At 52.9% G+C, this 9072-nt stretch overlaps 1 protein-coding gene across 9 annotated transcripts; it reads right to left on the reverse strand.

The window, feature by feature from the left end:
• Nucleotides 1–377: 377 nt before the first annotated feature.
• Nucleotides 378–8776, reverse strand: TMEM214 (transmembrane protein 214). 9 transcript variants are annotated; one of them, XM_079110580.1, is made up of 17 exons: nt 8562–8769; nt 7546–7745; nt 6889–7039; nt 6492–6626; nt 6331–6413; nt 5834–5939; nt 5648–5729; nt 5254–5355; nt 4719–4860; nt 4261–4356; nt 3927–3975; nt 3642–3769; nt 3280–3397; nt 2287–2383; nt 1910–2078; nt 1620–1696; nt 378–1400 (listed from the first exon to the last, which is right to left on the reverse strand). In XM_079110580.1, exons 1-17 carry the CDS (start codon nt 8713–8715, stop codon nt 1274–1276), a joined length of 2016 nt encoding a protein of 671 aa, XP_078966706.1. In that variant the 5' UTR covers nt 8716–8769; the 3' UTR covers nt 378–1273. The 9 variants fall into 9 exon arrangements, 8 of the variants coding, with proteins under 8 accessions (XP_078966706.1, XP_078966702.1, XP_078966705.1 ...); XM_079110576.1 differs by having other exon boundaries at nt 1620–1765; XM_079110579.1 differs by having other exon boundaries at nt 1620–1765; nt 3642–3755; nt 4259–4356; nt 8562–8768.
• Nucleotides 8777–9072: the final 296 nt, after the last annotated feature.

The raw sequence follows: 9072 nt of genomic DNA on the forward strand, positions 1-9072 counted from the left end.
GATCTGAGACATTGAGGAAGAAACCTGGGGTAAGAAATGAACATGAGCCTGGTTTTTACTTATGTTTCAGACCAAAACTTTCTAGAAAGGGATTTTGGTGATAAACCCTGGGTTTATCTCTTAAAAGTCATTATACTTTCACTCACTGTCTTATAAAATGAACCAATTAATACATCAAGGTTCTGGCGAGGAAAGGACATACCCAATCACTGGCCAAGAATTCCCCTGGGGGGTTCCCCAGTTCCCGCTTTTCCAATCATAAAATGCTCAAGCTATCAAGGCAAATCTTGGGACATAAATCACAGTGACAAGTCAGACAATATAGTTATGGGAGCAAGAGGAAGTCTGTCTAGATTTGTTGAATGATGGATGTAGAGTCTCCCTGCCAGAAGCTCAAATATAATCAATGGCTACAATCCCCAGGAGGGCAGGGTACCACTATTTTGTTGTCCTGTCCTACAACTATGAGAATTCCTGTATAAGAATGCAGAGAGGAAAGCTAGAAATCGAACCTCTGTCCTTTATTCCACCTCGTAGGTACACCCAGGAGCCATATGTGGACTCCTATCTCAATGGGCTGATGATGGAAGGTTCTTGGGGCCCAAGGCACACAACTACCTGGGCTCCGCTTTCCAGGTGGAGAGTAGGGTGGGCAGTGGAGAACTTTGAGGCAGAGCCCCCAGCACTGAAGGAGTATGGACAGTTGATGTAGGACTGATGGGAGTGGTTGGTGATGGACTTCAAAGGGCCTTCTGGGTGTTCTGAGGTCAGATACTTTTCCACTGGGCCCCCAGATAGACTGACAGCACATGCAAATTGCAGGCGGAGGTGAAGCTGCTGTTGCTCACTGTGCTGCTTGACCAGTCTGGAAGCCCCTTTTCTTTTTCTGCTGTGACTAATGTTTTGACTGATAATGGAAAGAGGAGGCTGGTAAACTTGCTGACAGTCTCATCTCTTTGGAGATGAATTTGGGGCTTTAAAGAAGTGAGATGGAGGAGCAGGAGGCAAGAGAGTAGTATAGGTGACTAGACCAAGGATGAAGGCCTGTTGCATAGTTCCCAGGAAGCTCTGTGGGTCTTCCTGTGGACTTGTGAGCAGATTGGAAGATCTCTGGCCCAGTCCGTACTAAAGATGGAAGAACTGGGTCAGAAGCAACTGGCTACTTTGCCTAGGAGATGGAACTCAGGCACCAAATAAAAACAGAGCCACCCTCTACCCTCCAGAGTCTCAGATGGCCTGCCCATGATAGAACCAGTGGTTAGGAAGGTGGGGCCTATTGCTGGGATATCATGGCAAGTCCCCAGTCCAAGAAAGCCACAGTGATGTCCTGTAGGCAGAGCCAGGTCCAGTGGGCAGCCTCGTTGAGCTGTGTCTTCAGGCAGTTCCAGGTCAACTCACCTCTGGGAGAAAAGCAGAACATTTTAGGGGTAGGGGTTTGTGTACATGCAACTGTGTCAACTCACAGGGCTAGAGATGAGACCCACATCCTTCATTCCAGAGGGCCTGGGTGAGTAAGGGGCAGGGCAGCGTGATACTGAATAATGAAATGAAGCCCTGTCCCTGGGGACAGAAATTAGGACCATTGGGAGGGCCCCCCGTGCCCTGGGTGGAGGTCTTACCTGCACACCTCATGGCAGTGCTCCTGAGCCCGGGCCAGGGCCTCAAGCAGCAGATGCCAAAGAGGCAGCAGCACACTCTGGTAGAGAAGCAGGAACAGCTCCGTCAGATAATGGAACAGCTGGTGCAGGGTGTCTGGAAGCTGCATCTGTAGCTAGGCAATGGGGAATGGTAGGGGTCAGGGCACCCAGGGCAATGCATCCTGGTCCTAAGGATTCTGTCCACATGGGGCCACCCCTTCCCAAGATCTCTTGGGAAGACCAGCCCTTTTCTGACTCTCTTTCTGGCTTACCCTCTGAGAGAGGCTGGTGAAGCTGTCACTGAACCAGGCAAGGTGGGAGGAACAGTGGGCAGAAAGGAAGCTGACTGTGGCATTGGTGTGGGCCCAGGCCTGCTGCAAACTGGGTTGTACCATGGTGAGTAGGTGGGAGCCACAGGCTGGCAATGTCTCCTCTAGCCAGCTGTGGAGAAGACAGAGATGAGAGGATTCTTAGCTTCTGCAGGCCAGTTCAGCTCCTCAAAAACGGCTGGGGAAAGGGAGGTCTTGAGAAAAGAAGACCATAAGCACTTCCCATTGACTGTGGATGCCCAAATAGCCACCTGCACCACCCTGAACCCCAAGCCTTCGAGATCTCACACCCTCCTTTGTCCTCCCTGGGAGCAGCTCACCTGTAGCCTTGCAGGCTGTAGGAGTAAAGTGTGGCAAATACTTGCTGGCCAGCAGGCAATAAACCAGATGACTGAAGCAACCTGCCAGTGAGGGAGGCTGAGGAGAGGAGGCCCCTGGTGAGCTGGGAGTTGAGAGGGGCAGGAACTTGGAAGATGGACACTAAAGGTCCCTGGGCAGGCACAGAGGGGTGAGGCAGTGGGGCAGAACTTCACGTGCTCAGAGGTTGCAAACCTGGCTTTAGTCTGTCTAGAGCAGGCTTGGAGGGAGGAGAGGGCTCAATCTTCTACTGGGTCAGGTGAACAGGAGGGGTGGAATCCTGAACTTGGGTGTCAAGAAGTCTTAGGTCTAAGTACCTGCCCTTCTATTTATTAGCTGTGATTTTATTTATTTGCTTGCTTATTTGTTTATTTATTTATTTTTGGCAGTAGTTTGGATTGAACCCAGGGATGCTCTACCACTGGACTATATCCCCGCCCCTTATTTTTCATGTTGAGACAGGGTCTTGCCAAGTTGCTGAGGCTGGCCTTAAACTTGAGATCCTCTTGCCTCAGTCTCCCAAGTCACTGGGATTACAGGCAGGTGTCACCACGCCCAGCTTGCCCATTTTAATTTTTTTAGACAGGGTCTGGTTAAGTTGCCTGGGCTAGACTTGAACTTGCAATTCCCCTTTCCTTAGCCTTACAAGTAACTGAGTACAGGTGTGCAGTACCACTGTGTGCTAGATATGATCTTAAGGTAATAGCTAAATCTTTCTGAGCCTCAATTTCCTCAGGAATTAAAAGGAAGTTAACAGTCAAATAATGTCATGAATATGCAAAGTACCTAGTACACTCTGAAGTGGTAATGTCACATTTGTGGACAGAAAATTCAGTCTCAAAAATGTTTATTTGGTGGCAGTGAGAATACATCAGGACAAATGTAGGTCCTGGGGTGCCACACCTAGCTCTGTACCCACCATACTCTCTCTTCCTTGGTTGTCAATCACCACTTACCCTGAAAAGAGTTGTGTGACCGGATGTCATGACACAGGAAACCTATGGCAAAGACCAGCAGCAATAGCAATAGCCGGGTCCAGGGTGGCCGAGGGCCCCTTGTCTGTTGCAACAAGCCCTGGTGGGAATGGGGAAGAAACAGTGGTCAGAGGGAGAGTTTGGTCCTTGACTCTAGGCCTTCTAGGAGGAGGGCCTGCATGTTAGCCTCAAGGGAGGAGTGAAGTGGGCAAGATGGGGCGCAGGGGTGGAGTGGGCAAGATGTGGGCAAGAAGTGGGCAAGATCAGGGGTGTGATCCAGGTCCAACCCAGGGAGTGCTGAGATGCAGGACCATTGGTTGGTTGGAGAGTCTGAGTGCTAGCACCTTGCAGGCCATATCACAGGTGATAACATGCTGGTTGTTACTGCCGTTCTTCTTTAACAGCTCCTGGTTGGTAAGCTTGAAGGACTGAATGGTTTCTTGCAGAGGTTTCTGTACCTTTAAGATAAAAGCTGGACTGAGAACATGAGATCTAGCCCATGAGAATCCTGAGCCTCCACCCTGTTTCACTTTCCTGCCAAGCACATATGGAAAGGAAGACAGAAGCTGAGGGGTGTGAACTCAGAACCCAGGCGAGGCCCAGCCTGCTACATCCTCCTAGGTCCCTACCTTCTTGGGAATTCGCTCCCAGGACTTGAGCAAGTGCTCCAACAGCAGGCTGTGGAAAAAGCACACCCTTGAATTTAGGTGACCGTTCAGCCCTCCCACCTTCCTGTAACCCCACATGGCCCTGGCTCCTTCAGGATGAAAGACCTTCTGCCCTCTAACCACAGAGAAGCAGCTCCCTAGAGGCCACTCCAGCAATATTTCACTGAAGCTGGGTGGTATGAGCTTATAGAACAGAGACCAATGTTCCCCCTTCTTCTAGGAAAAGGACAGGCCAGCCACCCGCAGGGAAGCATGAACTGGGAGGCTTCTCTGTGGATCAGAGCCCTACCCACACCTGCCTGGACTGTGACAGATGTTTGGTGTACAGTTGCCTCCAGATGCTGGTGCTGAGGGAGTCCACTGTCAGGCAATGAGTCAGGCTGCCCAGGAGCTGCAGAGAGGACACAAGGGAGAAACTGCTGGGGGTTAGGGATGGTGGAGAAGGAGAGTATCCAGAGGCACCTGGGCAACACATGCGCCCCAAGAGTGCAGAAATAGGATCAAGATTCCTGTAAGCTCTAAGAGGCTATCAGGGGGAGGTGGGGCTCCTGAGTTAGAGACTGTCCTCTACATGGGACAGGATACCAAAGATGCCTCAGGCCTGGATATGCTGCCCTTTAACAGCTGCGCTCCTAAAGGCAGAATGTGATGGAGAGGAGATGAGTGAACTAGGGAAATGCTGGGAAATGGGCTCCAAGAAGACAGGACCCTTGTCAGCAGACAGGGCTCCTGCAGCTGCCACCAGTTGCTCACCTCTTTCTTCATCCCCGGTGGACAGTTAGGGGTGGCTCTGGACAGGAAGGAAGGGAAGTAGGTGTGTAGGGTAGATTCTGGCTTTGCTCCAAACGCCAGCACCTTCAGTCGGGGGTAGAGCTGACACAGCTGCTCCTGCAGGCTACACAGGGGCGGGAGGAGGTCCAGGCACAGCTGTGAAAGGAGCTGTGCCACTGAGCATTTTGCCTGCCTCAGAGCCCATGCCCTGGTTGGGGGGGGGAGGGGGGGGGTCACTAAAGATCCTGCAATGGCTCTGAATTTTTTAAATCAGGGACTTCTTGGAAAATCTGTTGAAAGACACAGATCCTCTCCTTATGAAAATGTCCACATGCTAATCACACTCAGGATTATATAATTTTGGGGGTTCACTGATTCCTTGAAATCCATCCTTGAACTTCTAGGCTGTGAACCTCAGATCTTGGGCAGCTGGGGGAGAAGGGATGGGAACATAATGTCTGGGCCTGATCTTTAACTAGTATCCCTTTACAGCAGGGCTGAGCCAGGGCAGACCTACCTGGGTGACAGGGAGTTGTTGGGCATATAGGCAAAGTCCAAAAGTGGGAAGAAGTCCTTGGGGCCAATCATGCCAAAGCCCTTGGTGAGGTTGGGATGCATCCTGGATGGCAGTGGGAAGGAAGAGATGGGCTTGCTGGACTACCACTCAGGCCAGCTGTTTTGGCCCTGACCCTAGTTAAGGCAACATATAGGAAAATGGGCATAAACACTACTCCTCCCCCAGCCCTTAAGGTTTCCCTCCCTTTCCTTCCTCACCATCACATTTGGAGGTGGGAGGAGCTGTCCTGATTTTCCTTGCATCTATGGAGACCAGGATCACAGCATCCCATTTTGCCGAAACAGCCTCCTGTGGACACCCTGGGCCTTCCCCTTGCTGTCCCCCCATTACTCACAGGAGCAGCCGATCCAGGTATGCAATGGCAAAGGGAGACAGAGACTTGATGCCCAGCACAGGCAGCATGATCCCCAGCCACACTGTAGAGACAAAGGTCGGGGAGGCTTCAGACCAGTACACAGGGCACACCAAGGAGAGTGTCTGGGCTCTAAGATCTTCCCATTCTTCCCCATTTCCTTGTTACCTTTCAGTCCCTCGGTGAGGTTGGTAAAACCTGCTTGTCCCAGGGCCCACATGATGGTCAGGCATTTTGCGGGCCGGTTCTGGTGGGACCTCAGCAGTTCCAGGAACTGAGAAGGGATGGGGGGGTGGTTGGGACAGGGGAGATCATCAGGGTACCACAGAGTTAAGATGGGAAGAGAGACGTAAACTGGGAGAGGAGCCAGCTAAGTAACAGTGGAGCACTATAGCGATATGGTGCACTGATTCACAGCATGGGCTTCACCCACACTTTGATACTTCCTGGTTGACTGGACCTAGGAAAACTGCAGAACCCTCTGTGCCAAATCTTCCCACTGACAGGAAGGGACAGTAGTGCATCCTCATGCATATCAGAAAGCACTAGCACATCATTCCTGGTGTTATAGGGTCTCCCACCATCCCCCTACTCAGTCCAACAATTAGATTCTGAACAGCCTCTCCAGTTCTGGCCCTGGTGTCCCCACGCCATCCAAAGCTTACCTTGCCCAGATTCATGGTGGCAATCTTGGGCTTGTCTTGCAGAATGGCCTGGATACAGATGCGGTAACCGTGTAATGACTCCCCTGGAGAGACACACGTTTTAAACTGTTACACTACGTAGCATCCCAAACCTGAAATCTTCTCTTCTCGGCCCCTCTTACCTGGTGTCTTATCGAGCTCTTGCAACATGGTGAACAGACAATGGTCAAAAAAGAGGTCCAAAGACCCTGCTGCCTTTGCCAGGAGCCCTCGGATGATCCCACGCAGCTCTCGGCTCACCAGGCTGTAGGGATAATCTGGGGCCCGTTGGCCTCTATGTGAGTGTTGGGACCAAATGCCCTGCCAGTCTGAGAATGCTGGTGCTCTCCCTTAAGAACAGTGAGTGGGAACAGAGGTCCCTGCACTGAGGTTGGTGTTCCTCCCTCTCCCCAGGAAACCCACACATTTGCATAGCTAAGTGTGAATCAGGATGGTGGGGCACTAAGCTCTGTTATGAACAAATAGCCCTTTTAGAATTTTCTTGACTTTGTCTGAGCTGAGTTAGTTGGGAAGACTAACCATGAGTATGTTGGCTGAGTGTGGGTTCACTCTGAGGAGCCTGGAGCTTGTAGTTGAGGTAGCTGGCCAGGTCCTTCAACCACACGGAGGGGTTCCCAACGAACACGCTCTGGCTCTTGTCCAGTTCTCTCTGTAGAGCTGCCACATCCAGCTGCCAAAGATAAACACCTCCATGGTGAGTTGTGAGGAGTGGAAGAAAAGAAGGGCGGGGGGCGGGGGGGGGGGATGGATGAATGAGGTGGTGGTAGGAAGAACTAAGGGTTTGTTTTTAGCATAAGTATGTGGAATGCCATAATTATGTTACAAGCACAAAAATGCATGGACCAGGACAGCGGAGGCTGCCGATCTCATGGCCCTATGCTCTTAGGCCATAAAGGGAAAAAACAAGGACAAGATTGAAAGTCTAAGATTACTGCTTCCAAGGGAGAGGGAACCAGAATCAGCTTCTCTATCCCCTCCCTGGTATTCCCTATAAATTTCCTATTTCCCTTCCATTCTTGAACGCAAACATTCCATCTCCTTGGGTTTTTCAACTTTTCCTGAACTCCTCCTAACCAACAGTATCCCAAATCCCACAGGTTCCTCAACTGTCTGTCCCCATCTTCTCTGCTCTTCAAGCCCCTGATCTTTCCACACCTCATGTCTAGGGACACTCACAGCTCTCATTGCCTCCTCTAGGCTGCGGAAGCGGCCCTGCTTCTGGTTTTGGTTGGTGACAGTTGCCACCTTCTTCGGCTGCTTCTTGTTGGCAGGTTTCTTAGGATCCACAGCAGGGGGTGGAACCTGTTCCTTATTCTGCCGCTTCATGATTTTCTCAAAGCCCCGCTCATAAAGGGTGCTTGTGGTCTGGATTGGAGCTGGGGTGAAGACAGGCAGAGAAAGGGGCCACACTTAAGTCCCTAGGACCTTGCAGGAACGGTGGTCCCTTGTACAACACCAGCACCTAATTCATCTGCAAGGAGGAGGCCGCCTCAACCCCTTCTTGCTGGTTGCTTAGGAGAAGGGCAGGGAGCCCTCCTGGTGGCTGCTTTTGGTCATCACAGCGCCAGTCTAGGGCTTTTGCACAGGGACCGGCCAGTTCTTCATTAGACAAATTAATAGTGTACGGGGAAACCAGTAGAGGCGCGGATACTGAGGAAAGGCTTCTTTGGTGTGTGGCTAGTAGTCTGGGAGCTCAGGCTTTTCCCTTCCTTGTTCTGAGAGGAAAGTCTACAATCAACAAGTGGCAAGTATTCTCCATTCCTCGGGTGCACTCCTGGTGGGTGTTGAGCGTGTGGCGCGTCTTTTCTCTCACGGGTGGGCCTCCCGACCGTCCCTCCCAGACCTGCTGGTTACTTAAAGGGTGGGGCAGTGCAAGATTCAGGATGCCTCCGCGGGGCGCTCAGACACCTGCCCGAGGGGGCAGCGAGGGCCGGACAATGCGGAGAGTTGTGTGCCGTGACCTGAGGGGCTGAAGACTGAATCCCAGTTCCCTTGGACACGGGATCCTGGGCCAGCTGTCGACTTCGCTGGGCCCCAATTTACCCAGCAGTGCGATGAAGACAGACACCTCCCCTTGTGCGGTCTGCCAGGGTGGCCTAGGGTGAGCCCGCCGGAGTTTGGTGCCCGGGCTCCCGGAGCTGCTCCCGCGCCCCTGCCCGGTAGGCCCGGGGCGGCGGCGGGCGAGTACTCACGGGTCAGGTCGTATTTCCACACTCCGTTCGCCTCTCCGAGCGCCCGGCGGTCCCCGCCGCCGGCTCGACCGCCGCCACCGCCGCCGCCGGCCCCAGGCCGCCGGCCCTTCTTCACCACCTCCCAGCGACCCCCGCCTGCAGCCCTGGCCGCCATGGCTCCGGCCCTCCGCCCGGCCACCTCCCGGCTTTCCGGTCGGCGCCGGCGCGCCTGGTGCCACGTCTGCCGCCGCCAGCGCCGCGAGGCAGCCTGGGACTCGTAGTCTCCGCCCGCGCCGCGCCGAGTCCCCGCCGCGAGCACCCGGCGCTAAGTCCTCCCGCGCACCTGCTTCGCCGAGGCCCCTGCACTGACTCTTCACTTTTCTTGATTTTCCAGTGGCGCTAGAAGGATGGAATGGAAATAGTTCCCACCTGGGGAGGATTTGAAAATTAATGCTTCTTTCATCCTAGGAGTGCTAGTATTCCTGTCGCTAGTGATTAGGTTTAATGGGCAATCAAAATCTGCAAAAGAACC

The sequence above is a fragment of the Sciurus vulgaris genome (assembly GCF_902686455.1).
Source record: "Sciurus vulgaris genome assembly, chromosome: 14".
Classification (NCBI taxonomy): Eukaryota; Metazoa; Chordata; class Mammalia; order Rodentia; family Sciuridae; genus Sciurus; species Sciurus vulgaris.

Bases quoted from the DNA above. Each gene is read 5' to 3' on its own strand.
- TMEM214 (XM_079110583.1), bottom strand. From the start codon at position 8,715: ATGGCGGCCAGGGCTGCAGGCGGGGGTCGCTGGGAGGTGGTGAAGAAG. The intron at 5,356-5,647 runs GTGAGTAATGGG...ACTGCCATCCAG, and splicing joins TACCTGGATCGGCTGCTCCT to GATGCATCCCAACCTCACCA. The intron at 4,357-4,718 runs GTGAGCAACTGG...TCCTCTCTGCAG, and splicing joins CACCGGGGATGAAGAAAGAG to CTCCTGGGCAGCCTGACTCA.